The sequence below is a fragment of the Gymnoscopelus microlampas genome (assembly GCF_963454915.1).
Source record: "Gymnoscopelus microlampas genome assembly, chromosome: 18".
Taxonomy (NCBI): Eukaryota; Metazoa; Chordata; class Actinopteri; order Myctophiformes; family Myctophidae; genus Gymnoscopelus; species Gymnoscopelus microlampas.
Window position 1 is genome coordinate 6,520,853 of NC_139955.1, and position 23,244 is coordinate 6,544,096.

General features: G+C 41.5%; 1 protein-coding gene across 2 annotated transcripts in view; it reads left to right on the plus strand.

Moving 5' to 3' along the window:
* The first annotated feature begins 6,293 nt into the window (after nt 1-6,293).
* neurl1b (neuralized E3 ubiquitin protein ligase 1B) overlaps nt 6,294-23,244 on the plus strand; it is a 32,621-nt gene continuing 15,670 nt past the window's right edge. The window contains exons 1-2 of one of the 2 annotated variants that reach the window (XM_084041016.1): nt 6,294-6,413; nt 23,042-23,244. The exon at nt 23,042-23,244 is cut by the window's right edge and continues 45 nt beyond it. In XM_084041016.1, the coding sequence (XP_083897142.1) occupies nt 6,383-6,413; nt 23,042-23,244 (234 nt within the window). In that variant the 5' untranslated portion in view covers nt 6,294-6,382. Of the gene's footprint in view, nt 6,414-23,038 lie in introns of both variants that reach the window. The other variant, XM_084041015.1, reaches the window with a different exon arrangement.

Consider the following 23,244-nt stretch of genomic DNA (forward strand, 5'->3'; position numbering starts at 1 on the left):
TTTTGTTGTTTTTCAGAAATGGAGAAGAAAGAGGACGGGATAGGGAGAGTAGGGAGAAAAATCGAACATGAAAGAAGCATATGTCAAATAGGGAACAAAATCAAGATATCTACTTATCATTTTATATACACAAGACCAGCAGATACAGTATGTACATGCGGTTAAACATAAGGTGCGAAAGAAGTGACACATAGCTGCCGCAGGTGGTTCTCAAAGCTAACCCTAATCCTTGAGGGTGTTCCAGGTGATCCCCAGCAAAATTATTGATACTTAGGAAACACTTTTTCTGTTTTTTTTTTGTAAATTAATGCCCTACTTGATCATCCTACAGCGTCACACAAAAGCATCAAAAGCTTTCGCTTCTTTTGAATTGGAATCCTGAAAAGTAACAGATTTGGACATAATGAGCCCCCCCGACAGAGACTAAATTGTCCATAACAGGTCTGTGTCTGTCTCTACCCCACTCTGGGAAAATGTCGGGGGGAAATCTCGGGGGAAACAAGTTAACAACAACACTACACTGACTACAAAACTGAAAAAAACGTTAATAAAAACAATATGCAAGTATAATCAATCAATCAATTATTCAGCGGTGGTCTCTTCATGTTGTAGCCTAGTTTAATGGCTCAAGCTGCTCTCAGGGACCCTTTTATGCCAGGTGAGTACAGGTGATGGCCCAGACCCCCACACCTGGCACTCCTGGCACCCCATGAAGATAAAGGAAAACATTTGCATTACTATAGGCGACGTCGCTCTGCCGCGTGAATGGACGAGGAGGTCCGGCGGCCACTATTGTCTTTGGATTTTTTTCACTGCCTGTTTTTCAGTCTTTTACTTTATTTTCTAGGGGAGGCTAGATTTTAGTTGGGCAGGCGGCCGCCTGCCCTGCCTCTATGGTGGGTACGCCACTGGTGTAACTCGGAGAGTGTAGAAACGGAACCATCATTTGCCCTCTCAAAGTTATGGGGGGGTCCGTGGACCAATGCATTCCAAAGAAACTGGGGGTCCTTGAACCACTGAGGATAGGGAGAACCTGGCGTCAGCCGATCGGCCCCATCGTGCGCTTTATGTTGATTCTAATATTATTGCCCTCCTCTAGCGTCATTGTTGTACATACTTAGCATTTCCTTTTGCACACGGCCACACCCACCACAATGGGCTGGTTGTCATGCCGATTGCTTTTCTTATCTGCAAGCTTCTCTCTAAAGCAGTCGACCATCTTTACAGCAGTGGACGTGGTTCCCAAACAATGGGTTGGGACCCATAAATAAAATTTGAATTCTTTTTTTTCCAAGACATAGATGCCACACGCAACGCGCGTGAGCTTAGATCGACTATTTTCAGTGTTAAATAGGGCATAAGTGGTTAATAATTCATAATGTGATTTTTAAGTTTGGGTCCAAGGGAGACACCACATTTATCTTGTGGGTCTTGAGCCGGAAACGTTAGAGGACCCCTGCTATACAGTTATGTCTCTCACCCACCCGCGGGGGGCTTCTGTAGCGCCCCGGACAGGCCTCTTTAGTTAAGTTTAGCCAGAGAGACCCCTGCCCTGATGGTCTTCCCCTTCCCTGCTTGCATGGTCTCTCTCCCAGAGCACATCGTGGACACGGTCCCCTCGCAACAAAGCCCCGCAGGGCTAGGGGGGGCCGAGGCTCCTGAGAGAGAGGCTGGCTGCTGTGTTTTGGTTTCGGAAGGCAGGAAACAGCTTGTGAGAGGAGCTCACAGTGGTCAAGGGTGTGTGGGAGGGAGGAGGGGGGGGTTCTGGGAAAAGGGGGATTTCCTCATATCGTTGCTGTCTGGCTGCAACCTCGTAGCAACCCCCAGCAACCCCCCAGCTAAACGAGTTAATATGGCGTCACAATCATTTTAACCACTTTCACCATAATTTGTACTTTGGCTATTCAAAAATAGCAGATCTACAAGCTCATAGCGCGGCACCGAGTGCCGCGCTATGAGCTTGTAGATCTGCTATTTTTGAAAAATCCCTGTCACAAAAAAAGTTTTTTTGAGAAAAGTGGTCCGCTAGCCAAAAAAACAACATTTTGGCATGTCCTTGGCATGAAAAGGTTTGAGAACCACTGCCCTACTTGATCATACACATGTTGTACAAAAGTAGTGAAAATAGAAGATCTACAAGCTCACAACGCGTCACATTGCGACATGGTGTGAGTTTCTGGAGAGCAACAGGTTTGGACATATGAGGTTTCCGCCCGACAGCGACGATGTGGGGGGCTGGGACACTTTTCTAAAGTATTGCCCATGTTTACATTCTGCTGGTTGGAGCTCTGTGACAGTGGTTCTCAAACTTTTTTCAAGCCAAGGACCCCCAAATTGATGTATTTGGCCGCGGACCCCCATCTGAAAATGTTTTGTGCCAGGCACCCCCAGAGGAGAAGATTTCTGTTAAAGAAAATGTTAATGATTCAAAAGTTTCCAAACATTTTCGATATTTTTGAAAAATGTTCAAAAGTAGCAGATGTACAGTACAAGCTCGCAGCATCTGCGTAAAATAATCGATTAATAATCAATCAATCCCCATTTTGGGTATGTCATTATTGACAAACCCAACATTTTCAAAAACAATTCAAACTTTCCAAAATAGTGAAAAAAGCTGATCCAAGCTCATAGAGAGTAATATTTTAGCATTTTAGACACCGTTGTGCAAGGACTTATAAAATAAATAGGGCTTAAGTGGTTAATCAATCAGTTAAAACATTAAAGAAACGCGCTAATTAATCAATCGGTTATTCGATTGATTGAAAAAAAAGTTAACGATAATTCTGTCGATCCTACTAAGAACATGTGTGTTTGTAAAGATTAAAAATCAGACACCATCAATAAAGCACCGGTTACAGTACCACCTGTCACAGTTTAGTGTACACACATGCATTTGGCCAGGCCCTTGATTATGCGGAGACTGGATTAGAATGGTCAAACTGGTCAAACTGGTCAGATCGGGCTTGAAGACTGGTCTATAGCCCCAGCAGGGCGACTCAGGAATGCATACATATAACATCCTACATGCCAAATTGCCAATCAATCAGTCAACAAAGGCTGATAGACGTACATAGCTTGAGGAACCGAATATAACATGGCGCCACTTCTCCATTGAACTCAATGGACGCGGCCGCCCTGTTCTTTTCAGTCGGCCTATAGGCTCTATTCACAGCAGCCATATGATGAAGACATTCACAGGTGTTACCAATGATACTAATGAAGGCTCTGTTCCATTCTGGTCAAACAGAGTCAGGGTGCTGATATTGTGCATGTTGGCTCACTGGAAACACTCTGTTACACCAGTGGGTCTACAGTTGGGGTCCAGGGACCCTCATGGGCTTCCAAATGGCCCCTTACAGGTGGGTAACTGAGAGTGTACAAATGGAACCAAATGGACCCTTACGGGTCCATTTGGTTCCATTTGTACACTGTCAGAGTTATGGGGGTCGTGGAAACCACTGTGCTACACTAAATGGAACAGAGCCTTCATTAGTATCATTGGTAACACCTGTGAAGGAAGTGATAATATGGCTGCTATGCATAGAGCCTATTACTGTGAATGGTGTCCCCAAGCTGGATAGGCCAAAGAGAACTGTCGGCAACGTTGTTGTTAATTTGTAGATTTGTTCTTTTTTTTTTGTCGTTGCAAACAACACCATGTTCACTATACGCCATTGGTCCTCAAAAGTGAGGTTAATTAATCATATTTTACAGCAGTTTGACCCCTTTAACCGGATCATATGAAAATAGCCTATCTACAAGTTCACACGCGACGCTTCGTGAGCGTGTAGATCTGCTGTTTAAAAGAAAATATCTTGACAATTTTTTTTTTAACATATTTTGGAAACATTTTAACAACACAAATCTTGTATGGGGGATCCCCCACTTGAAATATTTTCAAATGGGGTGGGGCCTATGGTCAAATACACACATATTAATTTGAAGGGGGTCCTTGACATGAACATGTTTGAAACCCATGCACTATAATACAGTACATATACACATGAGGCTTTATTTACTGTCTGTGTCTTTAAAGCCAAGTCGTGCAGAGAGAGGAGAGACCATACTAGAGAAGGGAGGGGACAGCTGTAACGTAACTAAGTACATTTACTCAAGTACTGTACTTTTTTTAGTAATTTTGAGGTACTTTTACTTTACTGCAGTATATCGACCCAATTATGATCAATAAGCTCAAAGCAATAGGCTTTGATGACACGTCGGTGAACTGGATGAGATCCTACCTGGAGGGGAGGGAGCAAGTGGTGGAAGTAAACGGCACCCAGTCCCCTCCTCTCCCAGTGACTTGTGGTGTTCCTCAAGGAAGCATACTAGGACCACTACTGTTCCTGATATATGTGAATGATATGTCCTCAGCTTGCGACTGCAAACTGTTCCTGTTCGCAGATGACTCGGCTCTGCTGGTCTCGGACAGGGACAGGCTGCAGGTTGAGAAAACTCTCAGCACTGAACTCAACAAGATCTGCATCTGGCTCTCCGACAACAAACTCTCATTACACCTGGGTAAAACTGAATCCATCCTCTTTGGGTCCAACCCTAACCTTAGAAAGGCTGAGAGTTTCACGATCAAAGTGGGTGAAAATGTTATCACAAGAAAGGAGGAAATTACCTACCTGGGTTCCATCTTGGAGGCAAACCTCTCAGGTGACAAAAACGCTGAAAAGACGATCAAAAAGGTCCACAAAATAACACGGAGGATGTGGAGGCTTGTTCGTAAAGTCAGTAAGAATACTCTGAAGATTCTTATAGGGGCCCTCATACAAGGTCATTATGATTATGCATGCACTTCATGGTATCACAACACCTCCAAGGCCCTAAAAACAAGGCTCCAAACATCCCAAAACAAACTTGTAAGGCTACTTCTTGGCCTCAATTACAAAACCCATCTAACCCCTGATCATTTTGCTAGGCTTGGATGGCTTAGGGTTGAGGACAGAGTACAGCAACTTGCTATGGGCCTGGTCTTCAAGATACACCACAACATTGGGATCCCCCTGTATTTGTCAAAATACTTCCAAAATGTTAATCAAGTCCATGATCATAACACCAGAGGCAGCTCCACAAACCATGTTCAACCCAGATTTGGCACAACAAAGGGAATGAACTCTTTCTCATGCTATTCATCTAAAATGTGGAATGCCCTACCAAAAGGAGTAAAGGAGTGCAAAACCCTACTCACTTTCAAAAATGCCCTAAAGATACACCTTCAGGAGGCTGCAATTCAAAAATGGCCCCTGTCCAAGTCCTAACCTACCCCATGTCCTAACCTAACCCCCCCCCCCTCTCTTTCTTTTTTGTACATATTTTTCACCCTTCATACCAGTAACCTGTAAACTGATTGTATGACATTCTGTATAGTAGTGTGTATATCTGTCTGTCTCTTATATGTCAACATGATTTGTGTGCATGGGGATCTCATCTTAAACAAGCTACGTGCTTAACTGAGCTATCCAGTTTAGTAGACCTTGTATTGCGAATTTGTACTTCCATGTACTGTTATGTACTGTCATGTACTGTTCTCATGTCTTACTAAATAAAGTACATCAATCAATCAATCAATCAATCCAAATTTCGGTACTTTCACTTCTACTACACTACATCTCAGAGGCAAATATTATACTTTTACTGCACTACAATTATTTGACAACTTGAATCACTTGTTACTTTATAGATTGTGATTATTATTACAAAACATACATTGTAGATCTGCTTGTAGATCTGCTATTGTCAAAAAGATGTTTATACGTTTGAAAAATTCTGCATACTAAACGAGTACATAATCAAAGTACATTTTGACACCAATACTTTTGTACTTTTTACTCAAGCACATTTTGAATTCCAGACTTTTACTTGTAACAGCCAGGGTATTTCCCACATTGCAGTGTTGATACTTTTACTTAAAGTAAAACATTTGAGTACTTTGTTTCCACCACTGGGAAGGAGGGGAGTGGGGGGAAGGAGGGGAGTGGGGGGAAGGAGGGGAGTGGGGGGAGTGGGGGGTGGGGGGTTCTCTACTGTAGCTCTGCTGTGTGCACCAGACACAGCCTGCATGCAGTACTAGACTACAGAGCTGAGCTGCAGAGATAACAGGGACAGACAGCAGTGTGTGTGGCTGATCGCTTCATGCGAGGAGCTCTATCCAATTAACTAAAACACACACACACAACCGCGATCAGTGGCTTTAATAATACCAGGGCAAGAATAACATAAATAGATCCACTCGCTCATCAAGTCATCAAGCAGAACTGAAGGAATGGGGGGGATCAATGGATGGACAGAAGAGCCATATTATTATCAACAACACACACGGGATTATTAACTGGTCAACCGGTGAGAGAAGGAGGAGGAATCGCTGGATGTAATCATGGGCAACACGTCACCTAAACCTTTACTAGGTAAGAAAAGAAGAGATCTTTAAAGATGATCACTTGTGACAGCTTAACGTAATGATCGCTCTTACACGAGGGGTTTATATGGGTCTGTTTGAGAGCGTGCGTGTGTTTAAACCCGAGAGATTGTGCTTTTTTTAATTTGGCACACGCGTGTGTGGATCACTGTATGGATCGTCCTAGTTTTTTTTGGCGACTTGTGGTGGATCGGTGGTTCTTAAACTTTTTCATGTCAAAGGACCTCCAAACGATGTATTTGGCCGCGGACCCCTATCTCAAAATATTGTCTTCCAGGGACCCCTGCAGAAGCAAAGATTTGAGTTACAAATGTTCGCTTTAAAAATATATATATTCAAAGATTTGCAACAAAAAAATAAATCGAGATTTTTCAAAAATAGCAGATCTACAAGCTCATAGCGCGGCACCGAGTGCCAAAGTGTAAACAAATGCTTTTTATCTCAAATCTCAAATTAAAAAATAGCAGATCTACAAGCTAGTAGTGCTGAGCTTGTAGATCTGCTATTTTTGAATAGCCCAAAGTATAAAACATGGTTTAAAAAGTGGCTCAAATGATTGTGAAGCTATATTAACACATTCTTTTTGCTGGGGGCCCCTGGTATCGTCCCAGGACCCCACTTTGAGAACCAATGATGTGTGGATCCCGCTGGATCATGGCGTATAGCCGTTGGATCCAAGAAGACGTTGTGATAATATGTGACAGTCTATGTATCAGGGCTAATATAGGCATGATCAATGTGTTCCTCTGCAGACACGCTGACGCGCACAATGCGCTCCGTGCGTAATTCTGCACAAACAAGTGTTGTTTAGAACAGTGGTTCTCAAGCCTTTTCATGTCAAGCACCCCCAACATGATATGTATTTGGCCGCGGACCCCCCATCTGAAAATATTTTTGTGGGACCCCCCCAGAAGCAAAGATTTGACCCAAATGTTTTCACGATTAAAAAATAATAATAAAAAAAATAGAAGATTTACAAGTTTTCACCATTGTTTTCAAAAATTGCAGATCTACAAGCTCATAGTGCCTATGAACTTGTAGATCTGATCCCCCTGGTACCCCCCTCAGGACCCCTGGGGGTCCCCGGACCCCACTTTGAGAACCAATGATGTAGAACATACTGGTTCTCAAACTTTAACATTTCAGGGACCTCCCTCAACTCTGGCAGAATGAGACCAAAAATGCAGTGATGGGAAAGTTCTCAATGTTTTACTTAAGTAAAAGTATCAATACTGCAATGTAGAAATAGGCTTCTCTGTTACAAGTGAAAGTCTGGCATTCAAACTGTACTTGAGTAAAAGTACAAAAGTAGCCGCGGACCCCCATATCTGAAAACTATTTTGTGCCAGGAAGTATGGCACCCCCTAAGATTTGTGTGTTTAAACTGGTTAAACTGGTTTTGATGCTACAGTATATAACACATTTTTCTGGGTACCCCCCTGGAACCCCGTCAAGGACCCCTGGGGGTCCCCGGACCCCACTCTGAGAACCACTGATTTAGAAGTGCTTCTTTTTGAAACCTCCTCATGTTTGTTTGTGACAGAGGAATGAGGCCAGTTTAGGATTTGCTAAATAGTGCAGGACAGTTGGGTTTGTCTTTGATTGATTAATTGATTGATTGATTGAATAGCCTACTGTATAAATGTAAACAGCACGATGGTACAGTCAATAATTTAGGCTAAAAGCATAACACAATAACACATAACACAAAAAAAGTCCTGGGAACTTGTTTCCATTGTGGTGCTGTTTTTATCAACTACTTGTTTTGACTCAGTTATTATGGTGATGCGCGGAGCCAAATCAGTGGAATTGCATGCTTTTTCTTTCATTGCATTACAATGTACAATCTACAGCGTAAACCAATTAGAACGACCTACTAATGAATTAATCAATTAAGACCGGGAACGCATCTGTGTCATTTTTTTGATTTCTTTGGGCTATTCAAAAATAACAGATCTACATGCTCATTGCGCGGCACAGAGTGCCGCGCAATGAGCTCTGCTATTTGTGAAAAATGTAATTATGTACAAATGTTTGAATATATATATATTTTCAAAGAGAACATTTGTGACTCAAATCTTTGCTTCTAGAGGTCCCTGGAACAAAATATTTAAAAAATGTTCTCTTTGAAAAATATATATTCGAATATTTGCACAAATGGTCGCGACTTTTCAAAAATAGCAGATCTACAAGCTCTGCGCTACGAGCTTGTAGATCTGCTATTTTTGAATAGCCAAAGACGTCTTAAAATGACAGAGATACGTTCCCGGGTCTCAATGGGTTAAACAAACAATTATGAAAGATAATTGAATTATTGAACGTGGTCCTGGCATGTCATCCATAACCCAATTTAGTATGGTACATTTATCTCGGGCTGGTAGATGACGTATAGCCTCTATTTTTTACATCCAACCAAGATGATTCAGCTATGCTGGATCTAATAAGGCTACTTTGAAACATTTGTTTTTCCTCACGAGCCTATAAATTGCTATTAGAGCAACTCTAATGATATAACGTCATTGTGACGGCTTTATTGCATTAATATACTGTATATTAGTTGTTGTCAAAACCTTTTCATGTCTCGGACCCACAAATTAACATGTATTTGGCCGCGGACCCCCATCTGAAAAGCTTAAGTGCCAGGCAGGGACCCCCCCCCCCCCCCATACAAGATATGTTTTGTTAAATTGTTTAAAAATTATATTCTAATTGTACCCAATTTCTGTTTTCAAAATGTCTTGGAAAAAAGCAGATCTTTAGAGCTTGTAGATTGGGTATTATTTTCAAATAGCACATGTATATAAACGAATGTTGATGTTTACTCATTTAGCTGGGGGCCACCTGGGACCCACTCACGAACCCTCGGGGGGTCCCCGGACCGCTCATAGCGTGGCACCGAGTGCCGCGCTATGAGCTTGTGGATCTGCTGTTTTTTGAAAAATCGTGACAATTTGTGCAAATCTTTGAATATATATATATTTTAAAGCGAACATTTGTAACTCAAATCTCTAATGATGATGGGGGGTCCCTGGAACAACATATTTTTGAGATGGGCATCCGCGGCCAAATACATATCATTTTTGGGTGGTCCTTGACATGAAAAGGTTTTGAGCAACACTGATATTGTAACACTAGGATTTTAGGAGACATTTGTAGAATTGTATCTCAGGTCTTTATGGGTTAAATATATATATATAATTAGTATAACTCTTTAATTGAATATGACTGACTGGCAGGCAGCTTAACCACCACCCGCATTGTGTGGGACTGGGTGAAGGATGACACACACACACACACACACACACACACACACACACACACACACACACACACACACACACACACACACACACACACACACACACACACACACACACACACACACACAGTGGACACTGAGGAGGGACAGAGGGTTTGGCAAGGCTTGGCTCCCATGCAGTGCTATAGTTGTGTGTGTGTACACTCCATCAACTGTGGAACAATCGCCTATCAAACCTATTAGCCCTGTATTAGAGAGCTGTGTTAGTATAATGTAGTGCAGGGTGGTTCTGGCCCTGATTCCTGTGTGTGTGTGTGTATGTACGTGTGAGTGTGCACGTGTGCGTTTGCATGTGTGTGTGAGCGCGCGTGTGTGTGTGTGCGTGCGCGTTCCCTTGTATTAGTATGCTTGTGGCTACACAAGTGCAGTACGATTTTGAGAAATAGACATCGTGAGGACCATTTTCCTGGTCGTCTCAAGGGAAATGGTTGTTTTATGGTTTAAAAATGATTTGGGTTAGGGTTAGAGATCCCTGATTTATAGTTAGTTCATCTTAGTAGCGTGTGGTGTCATGCAGTGAAAATGGCGCTCTAGTAGCTTGTTGATTATCTGCTATTTTCGGCTTTAGGGTTGATGTTACAATTGTGTGTGTGTGTGTGTGTGTGTGTGTGTGTGTGTGTGTGTGTGTGTGTGTGTGTGTGTGTGTGTGTGTGTGTGTGTGTGTGTGTGTGTGTGTGTGTGTGTGTGTGTGTTGTTTGTTTTTAGGGTGCAATGTGTGCAAATCTTTGAATATATATATACATTTTCTGGCCCTTGACATGAAAAAAGTTTGAGAACCACTGATATTATAGCAACATACGTTTTTTTTTTTTTTTTTAACTGTAGGATTTAGAAGACATTTGTAGAATCCCCAGAAGCAAAGATTTGAGTAAAAAAAATCACTTACATTAAAACTTAAAATATATACATTCAAAGATTTGCAAAAGAAATCACGATTTTTCAACAAAATAATAGCAGATCTACAAGCTCATAGTGCGGCACTCGCTGGTTGATCATCTCCTCTCCTCTCCTCTCCTCTCCTATCTCCTCTCTCTCACACCCTCCCATCCTCTCATTTGTTTCTCACCTCTTCTCAGAAGTCAGAACCAGAATCAGCTTTATTGTCACATCACAGGTTTACAGGTGTAAAGAAGTGGGTGGTTTGCTTTTTTTCCCCTCGTGTGAGCTCCCATCATTTCTTTAATTCGGTCACCTCTCATTCCTCTCTAAGAAAATGGCCCCCAAATTCAAATGAAGGTGTATCGGTCTGAACCACTTAAGCCCTATATACTACTCTGCATATATATATATATATATATATTGTTGTATGATGAATAGTGAAAACAGCCGATCTACAAGCTCACAGCATGTCCGAGCTTGTGGATCGGCTGTTTTATTATTTATTTATTTTTTGACTTCCCGACAAGTTCCGTCCACAATGACATGCCGAGAATAGGGACGCCAGGTTGAAAGCAGTTCAATCCAAAGAGGTCATTTGTCATGTCAGTTTACTCAGTGCCCCCCCCCCCCCCCCCACCCCCACCCCCACCCCCCCGACACACTGTAATAAACCTACTGTCATCATCAGCTGCTTTAGACCATGTTGAGGTTTTTTTATGATCTTCCGCAAGTACATTCTTCTGAACAACTGGGCCGTATAGGATACAAGTATCCCAGGCAGACATCGAGATTGTGCGTGTGTGTGCGTGTGTGTGTGTGCGTGTGTGTGCGTGTGTGTGCGTGTGTGTGCGTGTGTGTGTGTGTGTGTGTGTGTGTGTGTGTGTGTGTGTGTGTGTGTGTGTGTGTGTGTGTGTGTGTGTGTGTGTGTGTGTGTGTGCTTGTTTCGGGGCTTTCGGGCGCTTTTTAAAAGCCCTTCAATGAGCTTGGACACTCGATTTATTTGATATAGATTCATTGATTGATTGATGTTTTTATTGACAAAAATGCATAACAACCCCTATATGTGTATGTCTGTCAAAATGATACACCAGAGGGTCATACAGAAAAATATAATTAATAATAAATACATTACATAGCAATATACATACATATGAATAACAGGTACTGTTAAATAGAGCCCTGTCTGTTGTGTCTGGATGTGACAAAGGAGGAGGATGTCATCCTGTTAGGCCGTTTGAAGAGGGGCCACACAGCTGACGCTGGCTCTTATAGCTGTCCCTATGCGGGGGTGACCTATTGTGCTATGTCTTTCATCTAAGAATGGCAGCCGAGTTTCTATATCTGTCTCTCTCTCTCTCTCTGTCTCTCTCTCTCTCTCTCTCTCTCTGTCTTTGTCTGGAGTGCTTAAAGTACTACTGGAGTATTGAACATTTGTGCAAATCTTTGAATATATATATATATATAACATTTGTAAAATATGTTGTTCCAGGGACCACCAGAAGATTTGCACCAATTGTCACGATAAAAAAAAAGAAAATGCAGATCTACAAGCTCGTATTGAGCTTGTATATCTGCTATTTTTGAATAGCCCAAAGAAAAAAAAAAAATGATACAGATGCGTTCCCGGTCTTAATGGGTTAAAGTACTACTGGAGTACTTGCTTGTAAAAAAGAAAATCAAAAGTGTTCAAAAGTACATACTTTAAAAAATAATACCACATTGTTTATTTTGTGTGTGTATCACTGTGCGTCGCATCGTCCAAAAAACGCATCTCACTTCCAACGTCAGGCCGCTCAGAGACGTGACTATACGTAACTACTACTACGTTAATAACGGAACTAACGGAACACAGACTCGTCTTCTCTCCTCATTCACTGGTGAATACAGCTGTGCGATTGTTGACTTTTATTAACCCATTGAGGCCTGAGGTTCCGATTATGCAAAATGTCTTCTAAATCCCAACAGTTTTCCGAAAAACATATGTTTCTATATCAGTGGTTTTCAAACGTTTTCATGTCAAGGACCCCCAAAATGATATGAATTTGGCCGCGGACCCCCATCTCAAAATGTTTTGTTCCAGGGACCCCCAGAAGCAAAGATTTTAGTTCATGTTTGCTTTAAAATAATATATATATTCAAAGATTTGCACACATTTTCATTTTCCCCCCCAAAAATAGCAGATCTACAAGCTCGTAGCGCGGCACTCGGTGCCGCGCTATGAGCTTGTAGATCTGCTATTTTTGAATAGCCAAAGTGTAAAATAATGCTTTTTTTGCTCAAATGGAAAAGTGTACACAAATGCATTTCAGGTCTCTCAATGGTAACATATTGGGCCCGGCCCGTGCCCGAAGGGCCCCGGGTCCAGGCGGGCTATAGGGCTCTATAGTTGTGAGCTTGTAGATCTGCTATTTTCACTGTATTTGAAATACAGCTTAAGTGGATAATTTGTGATGTTTATTTTTTCTCATCCTAGTAATGTAGTGGAGAGTCAAAAGTACTCAAGTGAAGTACAGGTACTTAAAAAATGTACTCAAGTGCAATACTCAAGTACTTCGTTAATGATAACTTTTATACATAATAATATAATGTGTAATAATACTGATACATTGGTTTTGCCAATATATCAGTCAATATTTGACTTTTTTGATGACATCGGCAACTATGCAGCCGCTGTGTGCCAATTTTGTACTACTTTCTACTGTATCTATTTTGGGCATGTCATTATAGGAGAACACTTTTGAAAACTTTCCCCCGAACTTTCAAAAGGAGCAGATCTACAAGCCCACAACGTGTCAACGTTGAGAGCGTGCAGATCGCCAATTTTGGAAAATGTTTCAATAGGGCTTAAGCGTTTAAATAAATTGTGTATATTTGCGTATAGTCACAGTAAGGTAAATGTTCTCAAATGGAAACTGTTGTTTCAAAAGCCCTTCAATGAGCTTGGACACTCAATGTATTTGATAGATTGATCGATTGATGTTTTTTATTGACAAAGAAAACGCATAGCAACCCCATATTTGTACTGTATGTCTTCTGAGCTTATTTCCATTGTAGTCCTTTGAGTGTAAACGTGTGTGTAAACTGAGCTCCATGTGTGTGTGTGGGGGGTGGTGGGTCGGTCAGCGGAGAGCCGGAGACATACAGAAAAATATCTTAATCTTAAGCGATTAAATAAATTGCGTATATCTGTGTATAGTTACAGTAAGATAAGGGTTCTCAAATAGAAACTTTAACTCAAATCATAGTTTTTCAAATTCCTTTGAAAAGTTTGCACTTTCCCACAAAATATGGGTAAAAACGTTGGTAATCCGTGCTCTAGGACTCTCCAAATTGGGGATTCGGCATTGGACCTTAACCCATTAAGACCTGGAACTGTGTCATTTTTAGATTTGAGCTAAAAAGCATTATTTTACACTTTGGCTATTCAAAAATAGCAGATCTACAAGCTCATAGCGCGGCACCAAGTGCCGCGCTATGAGCTTGTATATCTGCTATTTTTGAAAAATCTTGAAAATGTGTGCAAATCTTTGAATATATACATTTTTAAAGCGAACATTTTAACTCAAATCCTTGCTTCTGGGGGGTCCCTGGAACAAAATATTTTGATGGGGGTCCGCCGGCCAAATACATATCATTTTGTGGGTCCTTGACATGAAAAAGATTGAGCACCACTGATATAGAAACGTTTTTTCAGAAATCAGAAGAATCGGCTTCAGGTCTCAATGGGTTAACCTATTAATAGCATCTGTGTCGTTTTAGATTTTAGCGTTGGCTATTCAAAAGTGTGAGAACTACTGATTTAGAAGGCCTTCATAGAATGGGCTCTCAGGTCTAAAGGGGGTAAGTTGTGTGCTGGGTGGGCCTCTCTAGTCTCTGTCAGCGAGGTGGTGGAGTCTCTCAGACAGACAGACATACAGGCTCACAGGCTTAAGGTTGGCTGACAACTTTTATACATAATAATGTGTCCAGATGCTGCTGCTGTTGGCAAGCAGCGAGCAGAGGCCGATCCACAGAGTGTGAGCCCGTCCAGTGCGTTGCCACATTTTGCAAGAGAAACAAGAGAGCATAGCTGATCTTCAAAACAGAAAAAAAAATGATTGGAATATTTCAACAATACAAATCTTGTATTTGTCCCCGGCACAACGTATTTTCAGATGAGGGTCCACAGCCATATACACATAAATTTGGGGGTCCTTGACTTAAATGTATACACATACATTTGGGGGGCCAAAATAAGCAACTACACTTGAGAAACCAGCCCCCCCCCAAATAAAACACAACCCGCAACTACCAGTATTTACAAGCGACTTTACAGAAAAACAAGCCCAAAGTCGCTTGTAATAAGCAGACATGGCAACACTGAGCCCGTCTCCTTGTGGACTATTAGAGCAGAGCCTCCGGAGGGCCAGGAGCAGCGGTGGAAAGTAACTAAGTACATTTACATTTACATCCATATTCCAACTTTTGGTGTTTTTTCGTAAATGAACGCCCAACTTGATCCTACTACAGCGTCACACTAAAGTATCAAAAACAGCAGGTCTACAAGCTCGAAACGGCACGAAACGACGTGTTTGCTATTTTTGAATTTGAATCCTGCAAACGCAATAGTTTTGGACATATGAGGTTTCCACCCGACAAAGACGATTTGCTTTTCTTGAATATATATTAAAAAGGAATTGAAGGCTGTTCAAAAATAGACGATCTACAAGCTCACAATGCGCCGCGATGCATGAAGATTTCAGTACTTTTACTTTTTGGTACTTTTAAGTATTTTGATGCCAACTGCTAATACATTTGTACTTTTTCTCAATTTCGACTTTTGAATGTAGGCCTTTTACTTGTAACAGAGTATTTCTACATTGTGGTATTGTTACTTTTGCTTAAGTAAAACGAAAAGTTGTACATGCCGAGAGCGACGGAAGGAGAGTGTGTGTGTGTGTGTGTGTGTGTGTGTGTGTGTGTGTGTGTCTGTGCGTGCGTGCGTTTGTGTGTGTGTGTGACTCCAGACAGATCCGTTTGAGATGTTACAGATGTTTGCCGCTGCTTGCTGCTTCAAGGCTGATTCATATACTTTGGTTGTGTGTCTGCGCCGTGCACCGAAAATAGACCTACAAGCTCAGAACGCGTCGCAGAACGACGGAGCGTTCCGAGCTTGTGTAGATCGCAGACACTGGCACGCAACCACATATTGCTGAGGCTTCACAGTTTAGAGTGTAATCAGAGATAATGTCTAATTAGTGAAATGTGCTGTGCTACATTTCACTGAGTGATCGTCTTTTCCCCCAAAACACAATGAAGTAGCTGTCAGGCAGAAACCTTGTATCTCCATAGTTCAACGTTTTATGTTTTTTCCCCTAAATCAGGGGTCTTCAACGTTTTCAGGCCAAGGACCCCCTAGCTGAAAGAGAGATGAAGCAGGGACCCCCTACTCTATATTGTATAAAATTGTGTTTCAGATTCAAGTTTTTTTTTTTACTTCTGCTCTGCTCTTTTTTCCCTCTACACCTATAGCCTCTTTGCCAAAAATAGCCGATCTACAAGCTCTCAACGCCTCGCAGCGCGAGGCGTTGAGAGCTTGTAGATCTGCTATTTTCGGCTAATGTTCCCCTCAGAAAAGGAATTCTAGGGTTCAAGTGGTTAATGTAAAAAAACTAAATCCTATCACAAAGATTTAGCGGACCCCCTATAGTAGCTCTGAGGACCCCCTAGGGGTCCCGGACCCCCTGTAGAAGACCCCTGCCCTAAAATTAATGCCCTAATTCAGTGTCTCTCAAACATTTTCATGTCAACTCTGAGAGTGTACAAATGGAACCAAATGGTCCCTTATTATGGGTCCATTTGGTTACCTTTTTACACTCTCATTTTTACACTCGCAAACCTGTAAGGGTCCATTTGCCCAACCCGTCCAAGGAACCCTGAGGGTCCCTGGACCCCACTTTGAGAACCGCTGTGTCACACAAAAAGTTGCAAAAATAGCAGACTTACAGTACAAGCTCACAACGTGCTTCGAGACAGGGAGCTTTTGATTAAAATAATAACGGCAATGGATCAATTGGAACACAGGTTATTTTTTTCTGTTCTTTTTTCCTTTTTTTACGTTTCCTGACAAGTAACAACTTTGCCTTTTGGACATACGAGGATTCCACTGACCCAACAGCGAGGATATACTAAACAGAAATACAATCGCTCCAGAGGGGCCTACAGCACCAGAGCCTTGCACCCTAACCCCAAGAAGCTGGGTGGGATCTGGGATGTATACCGAGGCAGCCCAAATTTCACCAGAACTTTGTTATTGGATTTGCTAATGAACACAAGGACAAGAAAACATTATCCTTGTCTTTGGATACTGGATTTGAAACCACCCTTGAACAATATAAGCTTTGATGTCCAAGCCAAATGAGTCTTAACTTTGTGTAAACTACTGCTGAGCTGTTAGCCTGTAGGCCATCTTTCTGCTCGTTGCCATCATTTTTAACAGCAGTCACTCCCTGTGTTGGGCAATCATCACATCAAGTTCTCCACTATGATAGATACTGTATATATTGTAATGAGTGATCCGAAAAGCTCAGTATCAATTGATCAAAAACAAAAAGCAGTTTTTCCAGCAACGTGCTTCCCGTTTAACATGTGTTTCATTATGTGCAACACATGTGTAAATATAGACTTATAACATGTGTTGGATAAATAAGGATGTTTTTGTTGCACAAAAACTAATTTCACCCACTGTTTTACACCTGTAAACCTGTGAAGGTGATTCTGATTCTAAGAGAAAGCCTGAATGTTGATAAGAGGGAATCGTTAAAGATCGGTATCGGTAAACTCCCAATGGATCTCGACCCTACAGAAAAGGGAGGGGCTCGGTGGTCAGTGGTGGCTCCTCCTCCTGCATGAGCACATGCGGGAGGTCATAGGGAGCAGTGGTGGAAAAAGTACTCAAATGTCTCAGTAAAAGCATATTTTGCATTCCAGACTTTGACTTGTAACAGGACCCATTTCACAAGTTTTCAAATGTATAAAAATCTTTTGAAAATAGCAGATCTTCGCATCGCGATGCATTGTGAGCTTGTAGATCTGCTATTTTCGAATGGCTGAAATGTATATAGGGCGGAAGTGATTAATTCATGTTTTGTAAATTGTACTTAAGTTTTGTAAATTGTACTTAAAGGTAGGGTAAGTGATATTTTTGGGTTAAAACAAAAAGTATTTTGTTAAAAGGTTAAAGCACTATATTCCGATAGTAATCATTGCTATAGAGTGTTTGTAACAGGAGTCTCCCCGTCTCTCCAGCTCTTTAATAAACAGAAAATACATTTTCCGGTAGGTGACAAAATCTCAGCCAATCAGGAGAAAGTACCCATTTTTAAGCTTCATTTTTATAGTGTTCCAGTTCCAATTTTGTCAGCTCATTTCTTAGTGTCATCACTTCCAATTTCACTTGTTTAATCTATATCCTGATTGTGTTCTCTATCCTGATTGGATAAAATTGGAAATGAAACTGAAACTGAAACAAAAATGTTTTCTGTTTTATAAAGGGCTGGAGAGACAAGGAGACTCCTTTTACTGAACAAACACTCTATAGCAATGAGTACTATCAGAATATAGAGCTATCTAACACTTATTTTAACCAAAGAAAATCACTTAGCCTACCTTTAGTACAGTACTTGAGTAAATGTATTTAGTTACTTTACAGCACGGATAGTGAGCTTCCAGCAGCGGCCTCAGCTCGGTAATGTTCACCTGGGTCGTGTTGTCCGCCTGGAGAGAGGAATTGCACTGGCCAACGGATGCATCGCTCCATGCTGGTCCACTGCGAAACAGCAGGGCCAGCAGGAGCAGCATCCCTGGCAGACCCCTGACGATTCATTGTCACACAAATAATTGCGATCAACGATTTAATCCTGTTTTTGGCATTGAACATTGAAACATACTGTATAGATAATAATTACATTTCGGTTTGGCTTTTAGGCTTAATATACAAAAGGTGCACAGGACAGATATAACAAATAACTTAGATAAACATGGGGCTGTCACTATTACAAATTTAAGTGGACGATTAATTGTCACTCAAATAATCAAACGATTTAATTGTGTGTTTGGCATTGAACATTGGAACGTAATACAATTTTAATTGTTTGTTTGTTTGTTTTTTTATTTGCTTCATAAGCACAAATTGCACAGGGCAGATAACGTAATAACATTAATTAATAACAATAAAAATAACTTAAATACATACAAAGATTACTAACACATTTAATAGTGTTATACCTTTCAATTAAAAACAATTTATTGCAGAAATAGCTGATCTATAAGCTTACAACACGGCACAAAGTGACGTGTTGTAAGCTTGTAGATCTGCTATTTCTGCTATTTTTGGAGAAAAAAATGTTTTCCACATTGAAACGATTATGACGATTATGCAAAAATTATCGCGATTATCTCAAATAATTGCGATTAGACGATTATGTAATAATTGTGACAGGCCTAGATAAACAAAGAAATGACTGACATATCTCAATAACTTTATACTGTTATAATAGTGGAAATAGCCGATCTACAAGCATCATGACGCAGTGTGAGGTTTTAGATCTGCTTTTTAAAAACATTTTTCAACATGGAAACGATTATGAGGATTGTACAAAATATTAAATGATTGCCATCTGGCGATTATGTACTTAATAACTGTGACAGGCCTACTTAAGTACTTTGTCCACCACTGTCTGTTTGGAATGAAGTCTGTAGCCTCAACAGCTCTCAAGTTATGTAATGAATTGGTGCTTGCAGAGGTCAAGTCCAGTGACCTTTCAGTGAAGAGTAGAAAGTTGTTTGCTCTCTGGCATCGATCGGACCGTTGCACGGAGCAGTTTGATTTGATAGTCAGGACAGGCCGCTGTAGCTTGAAGGTTTGTCAATCTAGGTCCATGCTGCAGTCGAGGCCTTGACGTGTTGTGAGCTTGTAGATCTTATAGCTCCACTGTCTCAACGAGCACCAACGACCATCAATCAGCGTACTTTGTTCTTTTAAGTATGCTACAACGAGGTGCGGGCATGCGCAAGCACACACACACACACACACACACACACACACACACACACACACACACACACACACACACACACACACACACACACACACACACACACACACCCGCAGGCACACGCACACGCACACACACACACGCACACACAAACAAATAGAACCAAATAGATCCTTTTGTGTTGTACACTCTCAGACTTACATTAACACATTTTGACAGTTTAGATTGGGGTCTCAGAGATATAAAAGGTATCAAACGGGGGTCCTTGAAATGAAAAAAGTTGAGAATCACTGCGGTCAGCATTCATGAATTAGGAAAGGAAAAAATAAAGTGTTGTTTTTTGTTAAAATAAGTGTTAAATAGCTCTATATTTGGATAGTACTTATAGCTATAGAGTGTTTGTTCAGTAACAGGAGTCTCCATGTCTCTCCAGCTCTTTATTAAATAGAAAATAAATATTCAGTTCGGGATACCAATTTCATTCAATCAGGATACCAAACTCACACAGGATAGAGATTGAACAAGTGAAAATGGAAGTGATGACACAAAGAAATGAACTCTGATTGGCTGAAATTGACAACCCACTTGAAATTGTATTTTCTGTTTATTAAGGAGCTGGAGACACATGGAGACCCCTGTTACTCAGCAAACACTATATAGCAATGATTAACCAAAGAATATCACTTACCCTACCTTTTTTAAGTAGTGAAAATAGCCGATCTACAAGCTGACAACGCAAGACCTTTATGCATGGGCCCATACATTTATTTCCCAGGTATCACTCATGTAGCTCACCTTGACACCTAGTGCATTACACACAGGGTCCAGCCTGTGTTGCCAGGTCTGCTTATTATAAGCGACTTTGGGCTTCTTTTTCTGTGAAGTTGCTTGTAAATATTGGTAGCTGCGGGTTGCGTTCTTTTGGGCTTGTTTCTAAAGTGTAGTTGCTTATTTGGGCTTGCTTCCATATTTTGTAATTATGATTTAATCCAGTGGCTGTCATGGACCCCCAAATTAATAAGTATTTGTCCCTATTCTAACCCCCTTCTGAAAAAGTTTTTTTTCCCAGGGGGCCCGTACCAGATTTGTGTTGTTGTTATATTTGGAATGTTTCAAAAATCTTCCAAATTCCACATTTCATTGTCACGATTTTTAGAAAATAGCCGATCTACAAGCTCACAACGCGTCGCATCGCGACGCGTTGTGAGCTTGTAGATCGGCTATTTTCAACTAGCCGATGTATAGAGTATATATATATATATATATAGGTCTAAAGTGCTCATGTAGCCTAGTCGCTTCTTTTGAGCTTGTTATTTCTCTCTCAAATTCTGGCAACACCGGATCCAGCTGCCCCGAGTGCAGCTAACTCTGGAGGAATGAATGAGGCTATTCAGGGTGTGTGTTTATGCGTGTAGGCCTGGGCTGTATGCGCTGCGTTAGATTCCATAAATAAAAGACATAGAAATGCTGTCCCTTTTATACTCGGTTTGCTTGTCTTGACAACACGTTTACATGCTAAATATCTAACGCTCGAGTTATTCCCATCCCTCCCTTTGCCCAAACAAACCTCCTTTTAAGCAGTGGTGGAAGAAGTACTCGGGTTTAAGTAAAAGTAACAATACCACAATGTGGAAAACATTTTTTATGTAAAAGTACTGTAATAAAAGTTTCACTTGAGTAAAAGTACAAACGTTTCGGCATCAAAATATACTGACAGTGTCAAAGTAAAATTACTCAAATTGTTCCCAATGTGTCAAACCTTTCTGATAATAGCAGATAGATCGGCTATTTTCGAATAGTCAAAATAATATGCCTTAAATGCGCCTTAAAGTGGTTAATGTATGTTTTGTTAGTAACTAAAGCGGTCAAATGATTGTAGTGGAGTAAAAGAGTAGAATCTTCGCCTCTGAGATGTAGTGGAGTAGAAGTATAAAGTATCGAAAAATCGAAACACTGAATTAAAGTAACCTCAAAATTGTTCTTACATACGTACTGTATTTGAGTAAATGGGCTTAAGTTGCTTTCCACCGCTGCTTTTTTTAAGCAAGAGCACCGAACGCCCCAAATATCGACTTCTTTCATGACTGTTTTTATCCCGGAGGGAGGATGTGTGTGATATAGTTTCAAGACGTCCGTAATTACATAAACCTATGCCCGTATTTTACATTTGGTGACATTAAAGTCTGTACCTGCAGGACAGGGATGTGGTTGGGGGCGAGGACGACCGATTTAGGACAGCCGAGCGAGTGAGCGCGGGCCGGGAAGTCGGAGACTTTTTTATTTTTAATGAGGGTAAATGTGGGTTACAGGCTAAAACAGGATATCAAACGCACTCTTTGAAGGCAGCGGAGAGAGACTCACATGGTAGCACTGTGGGAGATGAAGTATCAGACTGCGGTGTGTGTGTGTGTGTGTGTGTGTGTGTGTGTGTGTGTGTGTGTGTGTGTGTGTGTGTGTGTGTGTGTGTGTGTGTGTGTGTGTGTGTGCGTGCGTGCGTGCGTGCGTGCGTGCGTGCGTGCGTGCGTGCGTGCGTGCGTGCGTGCGTGCGTGCGTGCGTGCGTGCGTGCGTGCGTGCGTGCGTGCGTGCGTGCGTGCGTGAGAGAGAGAGAGAGTAACACATGGTGTCCTCTGCCCTCTAAACCAACTGTCAGCGACCAAATGCAAACGACTGAAGCCAGCCCCTGCTTTACACTTTGACATACGACGGGGGTCCGAAAATAGCGTATATTGTGAGCCGAATCAGCCGATACGAGCTCTGCTGTGTTGTGAACAGCTGGTGTGACTAATAATTCCTCTCCGACGTCAGTGGCGGAAAGTAACTAAGTACATTTGGTAAAGTACTGCAGTTACTGTATGTAGAACTGTGAGGTACTTTAGATTCTTCATACTTTTACTCAAGCAAATATTGTGCTTTTATATTCCAATTATTTGAAAACTTGATTTAGTTATTTGCGTGTAGATTATTACAAAACATACATTAACCGCTTAAAGCCCTATTTTATACTTTGTCTATTCGAAAAGATGCGTTGTGAGCTTGTATACCTGTTATTTTTTTTAAAAGTTCAAGCATATTTTGATGCTGATATGTTTTTACTCTTACAAAAAATGAGTTGAATGTTGAATACAGGCCTCTCACTCTATAGCAATGCTTACCATCAGAATATAGAGCTATTTAACAACCCTTTAAGACCTGGAACGCATCTGTGTCTCTTTAGATTTATTTGGCTATTCAAAAATAGCAGATATACAAGCTCAGTGCCGCGCTATGAGCTTGTAGATCTGCTATTTTTGAAAAATCGTAAAAAAAATATATATGTATATATTTTTTTCAAAGATCTGTTGAATCAAGTCCGAATCATTGCTTACATTGTTTTCCCCCAGCAGATGCGACTCTACAGCCCCGCCCGGTGGTGAGCAGGCCGCACTACACGGTGCCCCCCGGCAGCGGGACGGGCTGCGTGGAGCAGCGGAGGACCCCTCCGGTCAGCCTCAGCCTGGAGTCGCCGCGCTTCCACCCGCACGCCAAGGGCAAGAACGTCCGCCTGGACGGCCAGCTGCGCCGCGCCACGCGCAAGAACAGCTTCTGC